Source organism: Leptonotus elevatus, chromosome 16 (genome assembly GCF_054856555.1).
Source record: "Leptonotus elevatus isolate MCC_2025b chromosome 16, RoL_Lele_1.0, whole genome shotgun sequence".
In the NCBI taxonomy this organism is placed as follows: Eukaryota; Metazoa; Chordata; class Actinopteri; order Syngnathiformes; family Syngnathidae; genus Leptonotus; species Leptonotus elevatus.
The window spans coordinates 18682852-18706470 of NC_141254.1; the positions used below are offsets into that span (position 1 = coordinate 18682852).

At 48.2% G+C, this 23619-nt stretch overlaps 5 protein-coding genes across 7 annotated transcripts; 3 read left to right on the forward strand and 2 right to left on the reverse strand.

Moving 5' to 3' along the window:
- Positions 1–603: 603 nt before the first annotated feature.
- LOC147161163 (claudin-4-like) lies at positions 604–1796 on the reverse strand. Its single transcript, XM_086057567.1, has one exon. The coding sequence runs from the start codon at positions 1691–1693 to the stop codon at positions 1049–1051; it is 645 nt and encodes a 214-aa protein (XP_085913693.1). The 5' UTR covers positions 1694–1796; the 3' UTR covers positions 604–1048.
- A 2997-nt stretch (positions 1797–4793) lies between these two features.
- Positions 4794–19219, forward strand: abhd11 (abhydrolase domain containing 11). 3 transcript variants are annotated; one of them, XM_086098240.1, is made up of 9 exons: positions 4903–4927; positions 5605–5724; positions 14270–14439; positions 16262–16400; positions 16584–16757; positions 16853–17023; positions 17182–17363; positions 17494–17641; positions 17732–19219. In XM_086098240.1, the coding sequence occupies exons 3-8, from the start codon at positions 14270–14272 to the stop codon at positions 17627–17629; spliced, it is 972 nt and encodes a 323-aa protein (XP_085954366.1). In that variant the 5' UTR covers positions 4903–4927; positions 5605–5724; the 3' UTR covers positions 17630–17641; positions 17732–19219. The 3 variants fall into 3 exon arrangements, with proteins under 3 accessions (XP_085954365.1, XP_085954366.1, XP_085954367.1); XM_086098239.1 differs by lacking the exon at positions 5605–5724 and having other exon boundaries at positions 4794–4927; XM_086098241.1 differs by lacking the exons at positions 4903–4927; positions 5605–5724; positions 14270–14439 and adding an exon at positions 15261–15625.
- Positions 5720–9700, forward strand: LOC147161165 (claudin-4-like). Its single transcript, XM_086098244.1, has one exon. The coding sequence runs from the start codon at positions 8388–8390 to the stop codon at positions 9060–9062; it is 675 nt and encodes a 224-aa protein (XP_085954370.1). The 5' UTR covers positions 5720–8387; the 3' UTR covers positions 9063–9700.
- LOC147161166 (claudin-3-like) lies at positions 9843–12425 on the forward strand. Its single transcript, XM_086098245.1, has one exon. It carries the CDS (start codon positions 10770–10772, stop codon positions 11421–11423), a length of 654 nt encoding a protein of 217 aa, XP_085954371.1. The 5' UTR covers positions 9843–10769; the 3' UTR covers positions 11424–12425.
- On the reverse strand, positions 19022–23532 carry bicdl2l (bicaudal-D-related protein 2-like). The gene is made up of 6 exons (XM_086098238.1): positions 23001–23532; positions 22472–22591; positions 22238–22405; positions 20940–21025; positions 20733–20853; positions 19022–19617 (listed from the first exon to the last, which is right to left on the reverse strand). The coding sequence occupies exons 1-6, from the start codon at positions 23433–23435 to the stop codon at positions 19273–19275; spliced, it is 1275 nt and encodes a 424-aa protein (XP_085954364.1). The 5' UTR covers positions 23436–23532; the 3' UTR covers positions 19022–19272.
- Between the last annotated feature and the right edge of the window lie 87 nt (positions 23533–23619).

Below are 23619 nucleotides of genomic sequence, written 5' to 3' on the forward strand. Positions count from 1 at the left end.
AAGTCTTGACCCTCAAAAAGAGGTCTGGACCACTAAAATGTCCCCACATGTCGGTCGTCACAATGATAGTTAAACCTGAGAAATGGGCCTCATAATGTAGCAAAAAAACCACACACACATGCACACTCACACACGCACACACACACACAAGCACAGAATGAAAAGAGGCCAGAGGCAACAGCAGCAGTTGAGCGTTTTGCCGTCGATCTGGTTTGGGTGCGGTCAGCAAGCTGGATGGAGAATTTTCTTTGTTCCCTTTACGAGTCAGCGCGTTGACGTTTTCAAGAGTCTCAAAGACACCGCGACGCTTTTCATCGCCAGCTCATAAATGAGCAATCACGCACAAATCAAGCAAATGCATTTCAAGGACGAACGTTGCGTCCTTTCGTTAGCGTCGGGTAAAAGTTTCGAAACTCGAGCGTCAACTGTTTGCTGAGGGCTCGGGTGCTCGCCAAATGTATGTGTGTGCGTGTGCATTGTTTGTACAAGTGTCTGGCTATTGATGAATGACGTTGATCTCAACTTGTTCATTGTGTGTGAGATTGCATGCAATTGTTTACATGTGTGCGCGTGCGCGCGTATAAATAAAGTGAGTGAGTCCCGTTGTGATGAGTAGATGAAATCTTTATTTACACGTACGGTACAAAATGACACAAAAAGGGGAGCTTGCATTTGTCAAAGTCAACATTTTTTCTGATGGACGACCACGGAAGGTAAACGAGTGTCCCGTGGGAGGAGTCAACCTCAGAAACTGGTTGACTTCTCCAGCGTCGGAGCGCTATCCCGGTCAACGTGGTGGCCACTTATCTACGCCAGAGATCCTTAATTATCCAATTTCACCTCATTGGTGGGAAAATGTTCAATGTACACTAAGTTCTACTTTGTTCAATTATTTTTGCCAGCGACGTGTAGTGACAGGCGGAGCAGTTCAAGGCTCTTCCACCAGGTGGCGGAAGGAACATCAAGAACCGAACTCACGAGTCGGCGTTTGCCTTTGGTGGCGTTCCTCAAGATTTGTCAGAAGTTGAAAAAGCAGCAGCGCAGATGTCTAGACGTAGTCCTTGCCAGATGCGGGCGCCGAGACGTCGGAGCTCGCCGCCTTGTATCGTGCCGTGTACGAACCCTCATCCTTGTGGGGGCAGTTGCAGCACAGCATGGCGCCGCCCACGATCATGAGGGCGGCCGCCCCCCAGCCGATGTAGAGGGCGGCGCCCAGCTCCCGCTTCTGGGCGCTGATCACCAGCGGGTTGTTAAAATCTCGCACCACGCTGTGGGCGGTCCAGCACACGGGAATCAGCAGCAGCACGCCGGCCGCGATGAAGACCGCCCCGGCCGCCACGCCCACCTTAGCCTTGGCCGCCGGGTCCTCCACGCAGTTAGTGCACTTGCCGCCGGCCAGCGCCAGCAGGATGGCCAGGATGCCCACCACGATGGCGACGACCACCAGGGCGCGCGCCGCCTGCAGGTCGGAGCTGAGCGCCAACATGGAGTCGTAGACCTTGCACTGCATCTGGCCCGTGCTCTGCACCACGCAGCTCATCCAGATGCCCTCCCATATCGTCTGCGACGTCACGATGTTGCTGCCGATGAAGGCCGTCACGCGCCACATGGGAAGCGCGCACACCACGATGGCGCCGATCCAGCCGATCAGGCCCAGGGCTGAGCCCAGGATTTGGAAGCCCGCGGACACCATGGCGGACGTCTGCTCTTCGTCGGTTTTTTTCTTCTGCTTTTTCTTGGAGACTGCGAGGGAGCGAGCAACCGGCCGAGCGACTTTTCAGTATGGGGAGGACGGAGAGGAGAGCGGCTACATATCACCTTGCTCAAGGGGGCGGGGCCAGGCAGCCAAACGCCTCTCTGGTGTCAGGAGCCCAAACTTGTTTCTCCGGACTCAAACTCGCTCACACCAAGGCCTTTGAAGGCAGCAACAACAACACGCTAACTGCCAGCGCGCTAACAATCAAGCAAGCCCCGCCCCCAAAACCAACTGTCGCAGGTTTCTCCTGAAGGTAAAAGAGGAAGGTCCCCAGTGACTCACAACACATCTTACCATATATGGTCACTTCCTGGAACGTTTGACTGCCAGGCACGCATACACACGACGCAAAAGTCACATCAATGGTTGCATAACAACAGAGAGTTTTTCCCAATTTTGTGATCGGCTCATTCCTAAGACATGTGTCAATCAAAGACAAAATTCCAAAACAATAAGAACACGCACAAACATACAAATGAAATGAATCTTAAATCAGAGTTGTGCCTAATATATTGATCACCTTATCCGGTCATGTGACGAGTGTTAGTCCAAAGTCAAGAGCTTTGTTACTTTTCCAAGAAGCCCGAATTCCTTCCATTGAGTAGCAAATGAAGTGGAAAGAAACTTTTCGGTGTGAAAGAACCCTTTTGTGCCCTCACTGACTTTGATTTTGACCTCTGACATCTGATGATTAAGCTTGTTGACATCCAAGGTCTCACTGAGTTCCAATTTAACACAAATGACTGCTCTGTATCAAATATCAAATGTATATTAGAAAGTTAAAAACAAGCAAAATAGCACCTTCTACTGGATGTGGGCAGTATTTCAGCCATCTCCGTTTCCATGCATGCGGCATTAGGTGGGTGCGGTCTCTCCCAACTGACTTTTGAGACTTTAGGACTGGTCCCCGGCAAATTACAATTGGACAAACACCAAACTGGTCGCCAGCAGTGTTGGGAACGTTACTTAAAAAAAAGTTACTCATTACTTGCTTAAAAAAGTAACTGAGTTAGTGATTGAATTACTTCATAATAAAAGTAACTCGTTACCAGGCAAAGTAACTATTTTCACTACTTTAAAAAAATGTTTTGTCAAATAATTGGGATTTTTAAATGTTTTTAGATTATTATTATATTTTTATACAAGTAATTCAAATAATGTCGAGGCTTTATAGGGTGTTTTCATTTATTTTTGTGAATATTTATGTCACACCAATGCCTTGACATAGCATATAATAATAATAATAATAATTCAAGATTCAAGTCTAAAACGAATATTGAAACAAAACCCAAAAGTGTTAAAAGCAAGAATGTGTTGCAAGCCAAAACACGCTACTGTACTCAGATAAACAGGATAATTATTCAACTTAATCAGGGTGCCATGTTTATTCCTAATTGTCGTCAGCTGCTGGCCTGCAGTGACGACGAAGCTCCAGTAGGGGGCTACCTGCTGCCACAACACGTTAGCGTCACACCTAAACCTGTTTGTCCCAAACGCATGGTTAGCAACGGCAACGGGGTCAGACCGTCAGCTTCAAAGGCAAGTGTGTGGCATGAGTTTGAGTTTCACCGTTGAACGTTTGAGAAAAGTTCTTTTTTTTTTTTTAAACAAAGTCTGCCGTGCGGTGCGAGCCACCAGCCACTCGCTGCTAGCGGCAAGTTGCTAGTGACTAGCATAGAGACGCTTTTTTTTTGCTATGACCGCCCAGACATTCAATTAAATAAATAGATAATCTAAACAAGACGCTTCAGTTTACTTAGTAGACTACTACCGCACATTTATAGCGCGAAGTAAATAGCATCAGATAAATAAGACAATAGACATCAAATAGAAGAGAGACTTTTAACATCTTGGGCTTCATTAAATGTGCCCCGGAGTGAGACATCCAGCCCAGACCAAGTGACATAACAGGATCACAAGCGGGTGAGAAGAAGAAGAAGAAAGCGTTCAAAGTGTCTGCCGAGGTCGCCTTTGAATGGAACTTGTCTTCTTCTTGGCGTGTTAGTGGAGAAAGAAAATGAATGATGTTCCTTTGTGAGCCTCGACATCAGAGCTCCACAGAACAGAGGGCCGTCAGTTGGAATCTCAACGTTTTCAACTTTCGTTGAAGAAGGACGAGGAGGAGGCCCTGCTGGTGGCGACTCATTCATCAAATCTTGTTGACGGGCGTGCAGAGAATGTCAGCAGGGTCACCTGGCTGAATCACCTCGCAGGAATTGCAAGGCCACGCCTCGAGTAACGGTGGCGCCAAGCCTCCATTTGGCTTGTTTATTGACTTTTGTTGAGTGTGCTCGCAAACGGATGTGACAAAGAGCCCTTCATGTGTCCAGGGGCGGCCGCGGAATTCCCCCAAGTACGCTTCTGAACTCTTCTGGAACCTACGAAGTCCTTTATGGCCTGTTGGCGTCTGCCGAAAGCGGCGCGCCTACAAGAATCCTTCTGATTGGCCAGCCCTCGCTTCTGAAAAATGACAACAAGCAACATGTGAACGTGATGTGCAATCTGCATAAAATCTGGCTTGAACTTGATTCGGCTTGACAGCTCCTTACCGTGCAAAAAAAAAAATGTAATACATTCAACTCCAAAATGAGAAAATTGTGGAAAGTCTCGTCACAATGCAACAGGTAGTCTTCCAAAATGGATACCCTGTTCTACTGCATTTTCTGTGCAGCTGTACAAGAGCAGACAAATGGCACACTGGCCACATGGGGGCGCTACATTCTTCAATTTGGCTGATGAGCATTCACTGGATCTGATAAATTGGGATGGGACTTTTGGCCATCATCTCCAATCAATCCCGAAATCAGCCAATTAATTAATTACTAAGTAATTAATAAATCTAATTAATTAATTATTCCAAAATAAAATAATTATTTTACAATTAAAAAAAAACACGCAAATTAACAAAAATGAAAAATAATCATCCAATTTTAAAATGAGCAAGAAATCCTTTATGTTTTAGATCAACTATTCAACATATTTGACATACATTTTTTCTTCTTTTTTTTTTTTTTTTAAACCAATCTCCAAAAGAGCTGGCTCACTGTTCGCTGGTCCTTGCCAACAAAAGTTTGCACCCCTGCGCCTGAGTGACACCAGCTACTCCAACAACATATCAAGTTTAGATTTTGATGGAGTGAATCCTTGGCAGTCGTCCTTCAGGCAATCCAGGTACAGTCTGTATTTTTCAAGTTTCATACAACTTTATTTATATAGCGCTTCACAACAGCTGCAATTGTAACAAAGCACTTGACAGAACACTGCTATGTTTATGTTACGTCAACACATATGATGGAAGCATATCGTCATCGTGTTGTTTTGTGTGTGGAATTGAAGCCGTTTACGAGCTGACTGAAGGTTTCGATGACGGCGGAGAGCAATGAAGCTTCCCAATAGAAACTTGTTATCTTCTTTCACGGCAGGGGCGGAGGACGGCTCACTCGCCCGCTCGCTTACTCACGCCTTAAGCAAGCTTGGTAAAGAAAAGTGTTGTTCCTTTCAAATTCAACGTTGACGAAATGAGCACTTTTACAGCGTTGCAGTGTGCACGCCAGACCAGCAGTCGGTGCTGTGGAACACATGACAGACAGTTCTCGTTTGAACGTTTGCAATTCAGGTCAGGGTGTCGCAGTGGGTCAGCACGGTGTGCAAGTGGTTAGCGCGTCTGTAGTTGGCACATCTGCCTCGCACTTCTGGAGTTCAGGGTTCAAACATGAACTCTGAGTTAACGTCTAATCCCTGCGCTTACGTCTTAGCATGTTAGCTTTGTTCAAGATGAAGGAATTGTGCGTTTGTCTTTCCACTTTGTGCCCAGACATTAGCTGATGACATTTCTATTTTTTGTCTAGTGACGTGACAGCGTTGCAGTGTGCATGCCAGGCCACTCGGTGGCAGTCAATGCGGAGGAAGGAGCCAGCCTCTAAAAGCAATTCCAGCTTTTCAGGGGCAAGTCCAAACACGGCCGACAGGTCAGCCATTGTTCTGCTTGGCTGTCACCAAACGGCGTTGTCGCGGCTACCGCGTGTTGACATTTGAAACAATGGCGGACAGTTTACGACGTGACTCGCAGCCTGCCTGACTTGATAACGTCTGACACGGTAGCGTTCGCCATCGCGCCACATTGTCGTGTCAACAAGCAAGTTGGCAGCTCAATGCAACGTTTCGCTTGCTTTTCATGGAAGTCGCATGAGACAGCAAGAGATGTTGAACACCTTTCCAATAGTTTTGCCAAACACACACACACACACACACACACACACACACACACACACACACACACACTTAAGCCTCAAAAGCAGGGAGGGGAAGTCAGAAGCATTTAGCTACTAAATTTGCCCTGGAAGATTGTAATGATGTATTCAATCTTTTTTTTTTGTACACACGTAAACGTCAGTATTTTATCCAATCAAATTTCAACGTCTCTGTGTTGCCATGTCAATGAAATCTGCTCATAGCTTTCAAAACGAAAAATCACCAAATTTCTGTGACCAGTCGCTATTCAAATTCACTGACCCTTGGTGACATCAGTCATTTTCCGTCCTCTGATTGGTTGGTTGGAAACTTGTCGCTATTGGGGTTGCAAAGAATCATTATTTTAAGGACTGATTCATCTGTTGATTATTTCTAGATGAATCAAATGAACAAAACATATTTTTAATTGCCATCCCTTGAATCAAAAACAGAACATTGTCTGAAATTCAGCCAAAAATGTTTTCGAAAGTAAAAGCTGATGTTTGCAAAAGTCTCATCTTGATTCAAGATGAGCTTTTTTCATGGATGACTACAGAAATTGGATTTACTGTTAAGAGGCCGAAATTCCAACAGTTTGGACAATTTGTTAAGCAAGTTCTTCAAACAATTAATACATGATGAAAATAGTTGTCAATTAATCTGATAATCGATTAGTTGTTGATTAATTGAAAAATAGGTTGCACGTCTATTTTATAAATTTTGGAATGCACGCGTACCGAACGCACTACCTGAAACGGACTGTCGGACGTCATAAATTGCATTCTTATTCGTAGCTACTGTTCACTTGATGCGATGATATCAAAGTAGTCATACATAATAATTTGATGACGGTTAATGATTGTGGTGGTGTTAGTCAGTTCTGGCGGTGTTAGTTCCCGTCAAACGGGAAGATAATGCACGGTGAACGGCCTTCTATCTGTGCTCATCTTATCGCTTGTTAGCGAGGCCAGCTGGACCGAAGAGGCGCTCGCTCCGTGAGTGCGTGCGTGCGCGCGCGCGCGTGTGTGTGTGCGCGTGTGCGTGTGTGCGCGACCCAACGCAATCGCGATTACGTTCACACGTACTTTGTGTGTCCTCGTGAAAACAAGCTGCGTTGACCCATTTCTTGCAGAAGCGCAAGAATGTTGGCAGGAAGGAACGCGCGCATATAAATTGTCACACGTCAGGTTGCTCATTAACCAAAATGTCGCTGCGGGACACGTTGGGAGTCGTCACTCCTCACAACAAAACTCTGGAAGGGAACACAACGCAAGGGAAGAAAATGCCACATTGGAGGCTCCAAAAGTGATCAAAGTTCCAAGTCGCGCGGCTCAATCGCATATAAAGCTCCAAGTCCGGTCCTTCATCTCTCGATCCCGGGCATGGAACGGATGGCAACTGGACTGTTGTGGTTGTGAACGTTGCCATCCGTTCCATGCCCCCCGAGAAGGAACTCACAAGTCCTCAAGGAAGTGGTTTTGTCTTGGGCAAGTCGGGAGAGAGTTTCTCTCAAGTGGGCTCAAATACCGTCCAGATGAAGTCAAGTCCATTTGCCAATCTTATGTGCATGATCTGATTTTCCCGATACTGATGTTATCGGCCACTGGATCCGTGTTTGCAAAACACCTCATCGTGTCCCAAGTCCACAATGAGTCCCAATTCTCGGCGAGGCAAGTTACCTCGTCGATGCAGTCTGAGCTGTCATTTCTGGTCTTCACAAAAGAGAAGAAGGCGAAGCAAGGCGAGGCGTTACTTCGAGAGCGCATTTCATACACGAGGCAACGTGAAACGGCTCAACACAAAGAAACCAAACAACTAAAGACGTTCAAAGGCAAAGCAAAGAGGAAAAACGGACGATTTCAAGTCATTTGAAAGCAAAAGGAAAGATGTCAAAAGTTTATCTTTCAAAAATGACTAACGGATGTCATCGGCTAATTTGTGTGTGTAGCAATTCATCAAAATGGCGCCTCTGGTCCGACGCTTCACGTTTAATAAGTGTGAGAGTCGCGGTGGTGAGCCATCGATACGGAAGAAGTCGGACGCTAGGAGATCATTAGCCAGCGGCGCCAATAAAAAAAGCGCACGGGCGAAAGGTCCAACCATAAAGCAGCGGGCTTGTTTGAGAAGCGTCAGAAGCTTCACGCCCAGGTGGTTAAAACCCGGGACAGGAATCGCCTCATTGGTCCGCTCGCGTCGTCTGGGCAGAGGGTTGGGGCGCCTGAGCAATAAAAGCTCTTACAGATAAGGAATCCGCATCAGAGGGGACCAGCAACTACGAGGCAAGCGACAACCTGACCGGGAACAATTTGGACCGAAACAACGCCGACCGAAGCAGACATTCCCGGCAGAGGAAGCAAAACCAGTTGGCGCCAGCTTGGAAGCCGAGCGAAAAGTGGTCGCCATGGCGTCTTTTGGACTGGAGCTGGCGGGCGTGGCGGTGGCGGTGTTGGGTTGGGTCCTGAGCGTGGTGAGCTGCGCGCTGCCCATGTGGCGGGTGTCGGCCTTCATCGGCGCCAACATCGTGACGGCGCAGGTGTACTGGGAGGGCCTGTGGATGAGCTGCGTGTTCCAGAGCACGGGCCAGATGCAGTGCAAGGTGTACGACTCCATGCTGGCGCTGCCGCCGGACCTGCAGGCGGCGCGCGCCCTCACCGTGGTCGCCATCATCATTGGCGTCCTGGCCTTGCTCATCTCCTTGGTGGGCGCCAAGTGCACCAACTGCATCGAGGACGAGGGCGTGAAAGCCCGGGTGACCATCACGTCCGGCGCCGCCTTCATCACGGCGGCGCTGGCTCAGCTGGTGCCCGTGTCCTGGTCGGCCAACACCATCGTGGTGGAGTTCTACAGCCCCGTGGTCCTGTCGGGACAGAAGATGGAGATCGGGGCGGCGCTGTACTTGGGCTGGGCCGCCGCGTTGCTGCTGCTCGTCGGCGGCGCCATCCTGTGCTGCAGCTGCCCCCCTCGCGAGGAGAAGGCCGGCAGGTACGGCGCGCACCCCCTCAGCCGCGTGGCCTACTCGGCCGCCCCCGCCAGGTCCGTTGCCCAGAGTTCCTACAACAGGAAGGACTACGTGTGACCGACTTGTTTGTTCGGCGCGGGTTCTTGTCCAGACAGACTGGCGACTGCTCTTCTCGAAGCTCGCGTCGGGAAAGAACCGGTGAGAACAAACATGGACCAGACAGAACCAGTTAGCTCAAGGACGCTGTGTGATCTTCTGGACCCGTCTGGAGTCTTTTTTTTTTTGTATTTATTTGAGTGCTGGAAACGTTTGCAGCTTGCGTTGGTCAACCTGTCCAATTGTGGTGTTGCCATGGAGACAAGGACGCTTACTGGAAGTGGAATCGCACCATGGACAGAATTTCATGATTTGAATGTCACAATCATCTTTTGTTGAAAAAAATATGCAAAATGATCTGCACGTCGTCCACTCCAATGTTATCTTTTGTTCATATTTTCTTACAAGATACAAAAATCATTTATACTTGATGACTTTTGAAAATAAGACAAAATAAGACATATTTTGAGAAATAGTTGGTTAAAAAAAAATAATTTCCATTTCACTGCAACATCCACTGAGTTTCACGTTCTTTGTGGGGTTTTTTCTCTCGTTTTCTTGTTTGCCTTCAAGTCACAATCTTGTCCTAAAACTTTTATAGTCGCATCATCAGTGCATTGCTTGTTTTTTTTTAAGTTGAATAAAGACTTTTTTTTTCCCCCCCGTGCCTGAATGGACTTCCTAATGCCCAAAGAGCTCAAACCTGCTTTGCATATTCAAACCAGTCGGCAGCTGAAATGTGAGCAGAAAATCAATTGGACGCAATCGAAAGCTGCTCCAGTCCGAGAAAACTGGATGAGATTTTCCGGACTTTGAATATATTTGAGTATCCTTTGCTTAAAGGGTTGCAACTATTGAAACATGCTCGTTAGCTCGTTAACCGTTATCTGGAAAACCTCCCAAAACGGGATCACTCGTATGTCAAGGTGCCATTTTAAAAGCGCATGTGAGCTGCTTGCTGATTGGACGAGACCAACTGAGACTAAGAGGAGGCTATGCGTGTGTGCGTGTACGTTTTCAGCAGGCTCATGTTTACATTGGAGTGGTTATTCCGGTTTTCTCCCTGAGCTTGGGATTGTTTTCCCAACACGGATGCTGTTGAGGAAGCAACAAGGCTGCGCTTGGCGAACGCGCACCAACCACTTGCCGCATCGCAGTCTTATTTGTGTTCCTTCCAACACACTCTTCTTGTGTGTTTCTTAATTGTTCTTATGCACAGTGCCGACCATCCACTTTCCTCTTTCATGATTTACAATTGCTCTTTTTTTTTTCAACCTTTTATGTGTTAACGTTGTCTGTCTAGCATCCGTCTAGCTAGCTAGCTACCTTAGCTAGCATCCATCTATCTATCACAGTTGTGTTTTAATTACTCTCTTCCATGTAACGTTCCCTCTCAAGCAAGTGTTTGTTGTTCCCAGTAAGCCATCTTCTCACCCACCCCCAACACACACACACACACACACACACACACACACACACACACAGTAGCACCCCTCCCCCGCCCGTCTTGTACAGGTGCAGGTGTGTGTTTAGTGTGTTTTGTGCGGGGTGCTGAGGCAGGGGTGTGGTCCCAGTTGGCCCGCTGTATAAAGGCTGCGCGTTTCCACGGCGCCGCCTCACAACCAATCGTCGTCCATCTTCACAAGCCATCGTCCGCCGGTCACATCGGCGAGCCGCAGTCCCCTCGCATCGTCCCCGGGCAAAGGAGCGCGTCGGTGAAGCGCCGCCATGTCGATGGGCATGGAGCTGCTGGGCATCTGCCTGGGCGCGCTGGGCTTCCTGATGTCCATCGTGTCGTGCGCGCTGCCCATGTGGAAGGTGTCGGCCTTCGTGGGCGCCAACATCATCACGGCGCAGACCATCTGGGAGGGCCTGTGGATGAACTGCGTGACGCAGAGCACGGGCCAGATGCAGTGCAAGGTGTACGACTCCATGCTGGCGCTGGCGCCGAACTTGCAGGCGGCGCGCGCCATGATGATCGTGGCCATCCTGCTGGGCGTCCTGGGGGTGCTGGTGTCCACGGTGGGCGCCAAGTGCACCAACTGCATCGAGGACGAGGGCGCCAAGGCCAAGGTGATGATCATGGCGGGCGTCATGTTCGTCCTGGCCGGCCTGCTGGTGCTCATCCCGGCCTCCTGGACCGCCCACGTGGTGGTGCGCAACTTCTACAATCCGGTCCTCATTAGCGCGCAGCAGCGCGAGCTGGGCGCCGCGCTCTACATCGGCTGGGGGGCCGCCGCCTTGCTCCTGATCGGCGGCGCCATCTTGTGCAGCAGCTGCCCGCCCAAGGAGCAACGCTACAAGCCCCCCAGGATGGCCTACTCGGCGCCGCGCAGCAACAACAACACCACCACCGCGTACGACCGCAAGGACTATGTGTGACCAAAAATGCGCGGCTTCCGAACAAAGACGACAAAAGGTCAAAATCGTCCCGGCCTTGACGCAAAATTGCAATTCTTTCCAAATCGACGCTTTATTGGCACTTCGGGAGGACAAAGAACATTTCAAGAATACGTTTCCATGTAAGGCTTCCAATTTGCGTCATAAATATAATCAATAGAAGCTTCTTATAACATGTGACATCTTCAGCTCGATCAGGCTAATGTCCATTATGTCTTTTTCATTGTGTACGTGCGTGTATGCGTTTGTCGGTATCGTGTTTCACTGAAACTCTCTTCAAAAGCGGCCTGCTCTCATTTTACATTTGCTTCTTCCACGGCACAGATTCATTACTGTGCGTGCGTGCGTGTGTGTGCGTGTGCGTGCGTGTGCGTGAGAGAGCCCACAGCGTGGCTTCCTCAAAAAAAGACTCCGACATGAAGTTAAAATCTTCCTGCTTTGCTTGGATGTTCATTTTGTCCTTGTGTGTGTGTGTGTGTGTGTGCGTGTGCGTGTGCGCGAGTGTGTGTGTTTTGTGGTGTCCCGTTTCACTGAAACTGTGCGTTTAAAGCAACCTGCTCTCATTTTACATTTGCATTTGTGTGTGTGTGCGTGCGTAATATTTGCTTAGAGCAGGACTGAAACTGAAGATGATGACGTGTGACGGCTGCAGGCCGCTCGCTTGCCAGTTTCGCCATATTTGAACTTTTACCTTTTCCTCCATTTGATGTCTTCATTGTCTATTTTTCACCATGATGAGTGATTATTGATCATATGAATTTTAACTTATTGTAAGAGCTTAAGTGTCATGTGAATCGTAGTTCGTGAGTTGTGACTTTGATGCTGTTAGTGCTACTCCAAATTTGTGTAATGTGAAATTTGTTTATCGATCCAAAGATGAACATTTCCCTTCAATTGAATAATTTTGAGGGGAAAGTTGTAGTTTTTTTTGGCCAGTTTTTTGCTTGACTTGTGTCCACATTTCAATAAAAGTAGTCTAATCAATTTGTTTATTTTGTTTTTGGTGTAATTTGCCCACATCGAAAGTGTCATGTGACCGCCGAAAAGATGAACAGCTTGAGAGCCACAAAAAAGTTATTTCATACAAAAAAAAAAAGATCTGTGGTTCTTAGGCCTGGAAAAAAAAAAAAAAAAAAGGCATTGTAAGAAAAACACAAAAATAATGCCAGGCCAACAGTTAGCCAGTTAGCATCCAACCAAATCTACACTCTGATTGGCCACTTCCCATGTCATTGCCCGCCTTTTAAAACCACACACTTTCAACGTCACAAATATTACAGCGTAGAACGTGACTATGGTATTGCGCAAAAAAGCTTCCAAAGGTATGCACATAACAAATGAAATATAGTGTTATATTGCTACTTTGCGGATTTTCTCCAGAGCCCACGCAATAAACGGGGGGACGGCTGTACTTCATTTGGCACACCATCTAACATCCAAAGATAATAAGACTCTCAGCCCGTACCGACCCGTTTTGGAATATTTTGTCCACCTTTTTTGCTGCATGAAAAATTGGAAAATATTAATAACAGCTCTCAGTATGATGACGTACATGCTAAGGTGACAAATCTCCGCAGTGTAAGATTCAGCGCACGTCGAGTGTCTCAGAAGCGTCGGGGTCATCGCAGGTTTTGCTCTTATCAGCGTTGTGAGCTCACAAAGTAAACAAAATGACTTTTATCGGGATTTGAGGTGAAGACCCGGACGAGGCCATCACGATCACGCCGTGGAATTTTTGATCAATTCACCTTACAGCGCAAATGTCGGCCTCGCTTTTAAGACACGACGGAGACCACCGAGTACTAATTACTTGATTTTCATTCTCGTCCACTCAAGTCTTACTTTTGGGAAAATCCAATTTGTTGTTGCTCCAGATTATCCGTAACAGGACTTCAGAGACGAGTCCGACTGGAAGCCCGCCTTCAAGTTTACGTAGATCAAGTTTCCTGTATTACACTTTTCTTTTTTTCTTTTTTTTTTCTTTTTTTTTTTTTTTGTATTACACTTTTCTAAATATTGTCCTCTTTTATTGTGATACGTTTGAAAGAAACTTGGACGGCTTTTTTTGGCGTTGCTCATTTGGTATCGCGGCTCTTCGGCTGTGGATTTCCCATGATGCACCTTTGACTTCCTGTTGACGTTTGCTTTGTCCATTTTCTTTCTCTTTACTGGCAGCAGTTGACTCGTCAGCATTTTGCTCATCATGATTAAATGTTGTGAAGGTTCGAATAAAGGCATCCGGTGTTGTGGCGTCGTTGCGCGCGGGCGAAACGGGCTAGCAAAGGAGATGATGACCCTGCGGCAAAGTCCAACAGTTGATAGAGAAGAAGCGTGTCGGTTATCACGCCTTTTTCTAACCTCTTCACCCCGCCACTTGTGCAAAACACAGCACTTTGCATTATTACTATCATTATGGTCATTATTATTACCTCTGCCAGGGAACTTATCTTCAACGCTGTTTGTTTGTCAGCAAAAAAAACGCTCGGGCACAATTGGAATGTTGCCAATTTGTGTGTCTTGTGATGAAGTGTTGCTGTACTTTTGGCTGTGTTGTTTTTGACATTTGAGTGGACGACACACACACACACACGCAACAGCTACAAAATCAACTTTTACTGTCAAGAGTTTGATCAATGTTGAGATATTGTCATAGTAGAGATAAATTGATGTTGAATTCTTCCAAAGGTGTCGACTTTAAATGTGCTGTAAAGTGAAGTTATCAGCAGGAAGTGTTTGCCGTCACATCTTTGAGAAGCGACACGCTCACGAAGACACACGGCGGCATTTCAAATCTCGTAATTGTGATTGTCTGTACTTCAATCCTGCAGATGTATGGCGTGTTTACCATGAGCTCCATCAGCTCCCTTGAGCCTCGAGCCGTCGCCATGGTGAAAGCCCGCGCCATCCGAGCAGATTGGGTCTTCCATGGCAACCAATGTTTGCAGCCTCCGAGGCAGGGAAATAAGAGCGGTGCCTCTTGTCTCATGCTGACGCAAAAGTAAGAACGTGAAGTGGCAGCTGAAAATGAGCTTCATGAAATCCTGATGCCTTTCTTACAAAAGAGGTCATGTACAATACTGGAGTGGATGAGAGTAGTGTAACCCTCTGGCGCCACCTAGATGTTCATACAACGTAGCAGCAGCATGAGCAATGTACTCAAGTTGTACAGAAAAACACAGTCATAATGAGAAATGAATAATTTACACAATCAATTCTCGGAATGGCAAGTGGACTGCTGTGTTTGTCTTGGAAGGCGTTTGGCCTCTCATCTGGATTTTGTTCAACGGTCCATGCAACACGGCTTGCTCGCTTTGGACTGCTTGTTACTGAGAAAAAAAATATTTTAGTGCGTTCATTTCTCAAATGTAATTCTAAATTTGAATATGTGTGCTCTTTTGTGAACATTTTACTAAAATATTTTAATTGATTTGTTTATTTTTGTTGCTCAAATAATACGTCAAGGTCGCCGACGTGTGACACGTGGAGCCAAGATATGCCGAGACTACCGGTGTCGATAAATCTAAGAAAATAAATATATCTGAAGAAAAACAACGTTCAATGCTACATAAAGTGTATTAAAAACAAACGTCACTCTCATAGCCTCTCAAATGACAGCTTACAGTCATGTATGAAGACAGCCTACACTCAGAGCCAGAGATATTGCATTAGGTATGATTTTTTTTTCTTAAAAAAAAAATTCTGCGTTAATAGAATATGTGTTGATGTGGATCAAAAACGTAAACCCTGAGCAAAATCTGTTACGGAATTAGCAAGATTTGATTGATTTAAATGTACATGTTTGTATTGCCTATGAGTGGAATTGCCCCCACCAATGTGGCCGAAAAAGTAGGCACGTCGCTTAGCCGCTGGGCTGCTACAACGCACTGCGTCTGCGTGTGACGTCATGACGCAAAGTCACGCTCCCATCTGTCCCCGCCCCCTCTTACGTCCGCGACTCCGCATCTGACTGCTTGCTTGATTACAATTACGGTAGATTTCGTTTGGCGTCAAGCTATTATCGAGCTTTCGTCCAAGTCGCCGTCTACGGAAAGCGTCGCCACCATGACCGCCCTGTGTCGCCTGGTGCACAGGACTCAATGGTCGTTTCTTCTGCTTCCGAGTGGACGCCGGACGTCGTGTCGAGTGCCGGCCGGCCGCAGGGACGCCAGCTCGGCCAGCACCAGGTAACAACCGGCTCAGGGTGCTCCCCGGCGTTACGTTACCGTCTGCTGCCGCCGAGCTAGTAAGCTGCTTAGCTAGCCACCAAACCGTAGCAAGCTAGCCGGCGAACATCCTTCCGATTGTGTGTGTGCGCGCGCGCGAAGACAATTGTCATGTTTCGTCTTTAACAAACGAGAACCATGAATTCCCTCACTTCCGTCCAGCCACCCATCAAGTCGTTGTGGATGTGTTGGCCACATTTCACCAAAAATGTGGAAGATTTGACGTCAATGACATGCAGTTGTCCTACTAGCAGCTAGCTACTGTTATGTTGCTAACAGGTGGATGATTTATTTTTTTTTGCTTGCTTGTTACTCTTTCAAACCTCATATTACACTTTGAAGGAAATGTATACTTTTTTTTTAATATTGATATTCTGTGGAGTTTAGCTACTTTTTAGCCCACTACAAATGTCCTCCACAATTTCAAACCGCCAACCCTGTTTTTAGAAACACCTGTGAATATTTACAGCAGCTCATTTCCATGAGTAGTCAACAACAGTGTTTGCTAACCTCTGCTGACCTGAGGCCATGAGCGAGTTGATGTGTGTGCTGATGCAAAGTGTGCGCAAAGACGCTCGACGTGTGATCTCGTTGCAGCAAGGTCAACCTAACGTACGACGTGTTTGACGGGAAGGGCGAGAGCGGCCCGCCGCTGGTCTTCCTGCACGGATTGTTTGGGAGCAAATCCAACTTTCATTCCATCGCCAAGTCGCTGGTGCAACGGACGGGTCGAAAGGTAAACGTGGAGACGCGCGTGCTTTCAAAAGTGGGGCCAAAAATGCCTCTGCGGCCACGCGTAAAAAGACACACTTTAGCAAAAAGTACTTATTTATACTGAAGAGAATAAAATGGTGCCCATCGTTTGTATGCATGGTTGTGTTTGCCGCAAGTGTCCTCACCGTCACTTTTGTCCAGTCAGGTGCTGACGGTTGATGCCCGTAACCACGGCAACAGCCCCCACCACCCCCAGCTGACTTACGAGGCCATGACCGGCGATCTGTCGCACCTTCTGGCTCAGCTGCGCATCGACAAGTGCGTCCTGATCGGACACAGCATGGGCGGGAAGACGGCCATGACCGCCGCCCTCACGCAGGTCAAAACGTGCACGCCGACGAGTTGAGCCGCGTCGTTTTTGCCGCATGTGGATTTAAGGGAAGAAACGCTGAAAGCTCTTGTGTCTACGCTCAGCCGGCGTTGGTGGAGCGGCTGGTGGTGGTGGACGTCAGCCCGGCCCGGAGCAAGACAAGAACCGACTTCGGCTTGTACATCGGCGCCATGCGAGACGTGGACATCCCCGGCGATCTGCCGCGCTCCACCGCCAGGCGCATGGCCGAGGACCAGCTGCGACGCAGGGTCAAGGTCAGTCTGGGGGTCGAGGGTCCGATGGGTGTTGGCGATCGTGCCTCATTGGCGCGAGTGAATGATTGCAGAAGCCTCCGCCGTCATTGACCAGTGTATGAAAATGAAGAGATGCAAATTCCTGCGAGGTGATTGGTTGTTGCTCGACGGCCTTTCAGGAACACTCGGTGCGCCAGTTCCTGCTCAGCAACCTGGAGGAGCGCAACGGCCGCTACGCCTGGAGGCTCAACCTGGACGCCATCTCGGCTCATCTGGATGACATCATAGGCTTTCCCGCCTTTCACTCCATCTACAGCGGCCCCGCCCTCTTCCTGGGCGGAGCCACTTCTGCCTACATCAGGTGGAACTTTTTATTTTATTTTTTTTACAGATTTACCTCCACCTCCATCTCTCTATCTCTCGGTTTGTGTTTCTGGCTGTCTGTTAATGGATGTGGTGTACGTTGACGTTGCAAACGTCTCTCGGTCCAGCTCCGAAGACTACCCGGAAATCGAGCGTCTGTTCCCGTGCGCCGACATCCAGTACATTCCTGACGCCGGCCACTGGATCCACGCCGACAAACCTTTGGACTTCATCAGCTCCGTCGCCTCCTTCCTGCAGTCCTAGATGAATCGGCAGGTGAGAGGGTCACGGGCTATCAAAATGGCCGACGACAGAAGTCACCTTGTTGCTGCTGCCTGTTGAATGGAAATCTTGTTTGTCCTGTAGGTGACTGTATCGGACACTCTTCGACTCACGTAATGATTGTGGGGATACGTTCTAGACGCAGCACAAAAATATTGCTGAGCGCCTGGTCTCCCTTTCTCGCCGTCAACAAATAAGAGGCTATCGTATATAACGTCACCTTGAGCAAATGAAAACGAGAAGGTGCTCTGACTCCCAAAAAAAGAGGTCAAGTGCGCTTGCTTCAAAATGTTTGTCACTCTCAGTTGAAGTCTACTAGGAAAAAAAGTTAACAAAACCAGGTTCAAACAAACCACATAATTATAACGTGTGAAGTCTCACGGTAATCCCAACGCTGCTGCTTAACACACACACACACACACACACACACACACACAAAGCTGCATCATATACCGGCGGCATGTAATCAAACCTCACACGTCCGACGTAGGAACAGTAAATATTCGACGGCCGAATGCATTGCTACGTGTGTTCCGCTCAACTGGTCCTCGAGTTGCTGCTGTTTGAGGATGCTGCGTAAAGCACAGTGCTGCCAGGCAGGTTGTGGCGCAACGTGGTACTACACCCAAGGAGTGCAACTTCAAATTGGCACTTGGCTGTCAAAACGAAACAAGCTGCAATATAGCGACGTGCAAACAATGAAGCGGGATGTCGTGGGGTACTAGTAGACTGCCATTTTTTTTATATTTAATTATTCCAGTGTTGCATGTTTAAGTATGATACTGCCGGGGTACATGAGGGTTCAAGTTAGGGCTATCACTATCATATATTTTTTAGAAGCAATTATTCTGTCGATTAATCCATTCATTTGATAATCATCATTTTATTTAGCATAAAAAAAAAAAAAGTATTACGAAACTTTTTTTTTTTCATGGTTACTGTTTATTATCCCACCATTGTTGTCTACGAATCTGGTAACGTTTATTGATAAATAAAAACACGGGATTGATGTTGTTCTCAGCAACCTTTTTGAAACGGATTCACTTCCTGGTCTGCGCGTTTGTTTACCTAGTTGAGGAGTAACTAAGCAAGAGATGCAGACTAAGTGGTTAACTCGTCTGTGCCTCGTTTTGATTGGCAGCTGGCTCGCGCGTCAGTTCGGAGTGTGTCCACAAGGGGGCGTGCTTTAGCTGTCATTTAACGGGGCGGGCGTCCATTCGCTCGATTATTAAGGAACAATTTGATCCTCGTGCATGCATGTGACCCTGAGTGCAATTACATTTATAATATAGCTAGACAAATGTATTCTAAACGTGAAAATATGATTATTCTCTATATTCTGACAATGTGCCGAAGATGAAGGGAGCGTGAAAGTGGCAGCTGACATTGTTTATTTACAATCAAAGTCCTAACCAAAGCAAACCATCACACAGATCCATAGATAGAAAGATCCTAATATATGTACATATAATGAGCTGAAGTAACTTTGTTGTCCTTATGTTATTGAATATTGTTCACTTGTTGCTTATTATCCCCATGAAATAAAACTAAACCATTTACATGTGAACCTGACGCCCTCGCCGGTTGGTGTGTTTGCACGCGCACGGTTACGCGAAGGTCGCACGTCAGTCGAGCGAGACCACCTGGAAGCCGTCGTCGCTCCTGCGCTGGGCCGGCTCGAGCAAAACCCGCCCCCCGCTATTGCCCTTCTTCCACTTGTCCCTCCACGTGGGCGCGGTCTGGGCGGGCGACAGCTGAGGGCGGCCAAAGAAGTTCTGGGTGGTGGGACTGTGCACGGGCGAGTTGGGCAAGTCCGGCGAGGCGGGGCCCGACGCCACCGGGAAGGTTGCGGGGCGCTGCAGGGGCGCCTTGGTCCTCCTCAGGATGCCCATGCGCGACGTCTTCTTCTGGCTCTGCTCCAACTGCTGCTGCATGTGCAGCTGCTGCTGCAGCAGAAGCTGCATGTCCTCCTGCACAAAGCATCACCGCCGGCACGTTAGCACGGCTGCCATTTTGAATGTGTCCGATCCCAACGTGTGTGCGCGCGTTCATTTACTTGCGTTCTTAAACATCAAACATCCGTATGAAATATTTGAGCAGATGATGGCAATTCCACTTCAGCAACTTATTGAAGTTCAAAAGTTGTCCGTGGGGCTAACTCGTACCTGCTGGCCTAATTTTATTATTTATTTTTTTAAAGCACAATACACGTATGTTAACAGCGCGAAAAGTTTCGTCTTGCTAACTCCGCCCTCCTCCGTGCATAACTCACCCCCTCCCTCGTCCTCCATTATGGCCAAGAAGGACAAAAAAAAATTTTTTATTGGAGGCAATTAAATTAAAAAAGGCAGTTTGTTTACTCACGTCAATCATATTGTGACCTGCAGAAAAGAGGAGTTCCTTAGCGGCTACATCCAAATTAGCGCTTATTGAAAGCTTGACTATTACAAACGACGTCAACCGTCAAACCAGTAATTAAGCCATGCCTCGTTGACACCCAAGTCGACTGTTGCCAAACGGTTCAGAGTACGCACATGGCAAAGTATCAACGTGACGCGTCTTGAGAATGACGAGCAGTCCATTTTTTTTTTTTTTTTTTTTTTTTTTTTGGGCCATTTTGGTAGGCTGCGAGGTCGCGCACTGGCACCGCCACCGAATGTGGAGTGAGGTGCGAGCGCCACATGAATGAGGAACGGCTTCCACATCCAATATGGCGGCAGTGACCTTTTATGGAGGGCGTCGGTCTCAAATTGGCCGTCGCGTCTCGGCACACCTTTTAGGAAGGCATCACTGGGCGTGCCATTAAATGACTTGCGATGGTGTGAGACGCCCGCCTTTGTGTTTCGAGCACATGCCAACCCCAACATTTAACGAGGCGTCTAGACAAAGGTGTCAAACCTGCGGCCCGGGGGCCACGTCTGGTCCGCCACATGCTTTTTTTAGTGGCCCGTAAGAGTGTTTAATTTTACAGTTGCTTGTCAAATCTTCCAAATGAGTTGAAGTTGATGTTTTGTCACAAAATGTCGGTCGTCACGTGGGTCAGTTCTTTGGAAAAAAAAATGATCGCGGCCCCTGCCGGGCTCACCTTCCAGGCCTCGAGCTCCAGGGAGAGCTCCAAGCGTTTCTGCGCGGCCTCCAGCAGCTGATTGTTGAGCAGCATCATCTCCGACTTGCTGCGCAGAAGCTCCGCCTCCATTGCCTTTTTCCTGCCGTCGCAAAACACACGCACACACGCGTCAGGTACGAGCGGAACCCGGGGGGGGGCGCGCGCCCGCCCGCTTGCCCCGCTCACTTCTCGATGGCGTCGTCTCGATCCCTCAGCGCCTGCTGCAGCAGGGCGCTGTCCTCGGAACAGCTTCCTCCGGCTGACTTGCCGTCCTGCGCACAGCGTCGCACGTTACAGTCGACCACAGGTGTCGCAGTCCGGTCCGCGAGGGCCCAGTTTTGCATCTTTTAGATCTTTTGCATTTGACTTTGAAATGGACGATATTCGGTCCCGGTCTAAACGGAGTTAACTTTATATTTAGAAGAGAGTCAAATATTTAAAAACAAAAACTCAACAGTTGCGGGTTCCAATCACAGAACCTTCCGGTTGGTCGGCGGCCATTCGAACCACTGAGCCATGCCACTTCTTCATACTCTGTCAATATATTGCAGGTGTCAGGTGGAATCCTCGTACCCCGGTTTTTGGTCTCCTTTTTGGACCCACCAGCAATATGTTAAGCAACCGCAAGTCTGGCATAGTTCAAGTTGTAGAACGGTTGGCTCCCATGCTGAAGGTTGTGGGTTCGATCCTCAACCCTTGAGTGCTTTTTTGTTGTGTTTCGTATTTTACTCCCTCCGGGTGTAAAGTTTAGACTGGGACCAAATATATTCTTTTTCAGAGTAAAATGTACTCGACAGAATTTGCTGTGTACGCATTTCAACATGCTTTTACATCGCACACTTTGGGGAAAAAAAAGAAGAAGAAGAAGAAAACGCATGATGCGGCGTGTTTGCTGGAACTGGTTGGTTGACTTTCTGCATGCCAGGTGAGACGCGACATTCTTCTGTGCTGCAGAACACGTTGGCCTGTTGGATGCTTTCAAAATCTTATCTTTCCAGAAACCACAAAAGTCGTTTCACGTCAGACGCCGCGAGAAGGTCGACCGTTTTCAGTCAACCGCGTACTTCCAACGTCGGAAGCTTCTACCGCGTGACCCGGAGAAAATAAATGAGAAAGTCGTGACGAGAATCAGCAGGTCAAGTGTGACATTCGCTGGCGACGTCGAACCTTGAAGCGCAAATGAGGAAATGAGCGAAAGAGATACGAAGTAGCGTCCTTAAGTCCACGTGAAGAAGAAGATGTTACGAAATGTGCTGACAAGGTAGAGAAAGTCAACGTTAACTCATTCACGCCCAGCCCGGTTGAAACGGATCTCTGACGTCTAAATCCGTCAATGGCAGTGAACGCCTTTCACCAAGATTTGCGCGGTTGTTGCTCATTGTCGCGAAGCGTCGCGAGTCAACGTAGCACAAGTGAGCAAATCAGTGGACGACCTCCAAGTGGGAAATCGAATGGACGTCACGAAGGCAGAAAAGCGTGAAAACCTTTTTGGCGATGTCGCTGACGGCCATTTTGCGGGCGATGTCCTGCAGTTGCGCGAGGGCGGCGTCCAGATGGTTTTCTCCGGGGGGCGGAGGCTTCCGGGGGCACCGACCCGGCTCGTCCGGCATCAGCTGCATCAGCCGCAAGATGGACAGGACCTCCTCGGTCACCTGGAGACGGCGACGCCCCACGTCAAAAGGCACGTTGACCCATTTGGGTCACGCGTGAGCGCTTACCCGCTCTCGGTCTTGACTCCATCCGGCTCCTTGTCGGCTCTCCTGCAGTTTGTCCACTTGCGCCTTGAGCTTGATGCTGCGCCTCCGCGACAGCTCCACCTCACGGCGAACTTCCTTCAGCTGCAACAACAAGGCACTCTTTACTTACTTTGCTGCAATCGTCTCTTACTGACTCCCAAACGGAATTTCAGGTTCATCTTGGAAGTATAGTAGTTTTTTTAATACCATTTAGTTTATTTTTATTTTTTTAAAGAAGTTGTAGCGTGTTTGAAATAGTTTTTAATACCACGTGTTTACATTTAGGTTTTTTTTTTTAAGAAGTTGTAACGTGTTTACTTTTTATTTACATTAAATTATTTATAGTTATAAATAGGGCTTCATAAAAGTGTTGAATACAGTTGTTACCATTTTTTTTTTAAATTTAACCATTTACCATGAGTCAATGAAACAATTATTCATGAGCTAAATAAAACGTTGCGATTTTTGATCAGACGAAAACGTGAACCTTTGAGCGTCTTTTCGACCGTACCGTGTCATTGACGTGTCCGAGGGTTCTGCGTCTGCCAAGCGGCCTGCTGCCGTTGATGAGGTCAGGCAGGGTCATGTAGCTCCTCTGGAAGGGAGAGTCGCCCCCCTCCAACATCGGAGACTCGGACCGTCCCTGCGGCGAGTCCCGCTGCGGGGCTTCGTCGGACCCGGAGCCGAGACCCTCGCGCGCGGCGTCGCTCAGGCTCAGGCCGGCCAGGACGCGCGAGTCCGAGTCGGCGTCCGGGCCGTCCTCCTCCGGTTCCGACAGCGAGGCGGTTCGCTGCAGCGCGGTGGTTCGCCGCTTGGTTTTGGACGGGACCCTGCTGAGGGACCAGTACACCTGCTCGCTGGCGTTCAAGCGCGGGCGGGGACGCAGGCGCGAATTGAGGTCCGAAAAGTCCGCAGAGAAGTCCGGGTCCCGGGAGAGGTAGTCCATCGTGAAGCGTTGGACGAGCAACGACGCAAATGGAGGAGCGACGAGCACATGAAGAACAATTTAAGCAAGAATGTTTCCAAACTTGTTTTTCCTGCCGTGACGCGGTCGGTGCCAGTCATTCGGCTCAGGCGATGACGTCACCGGCTGCTTCCATTCAGGGTGTTGCGCAATGCATTGGAAAGAC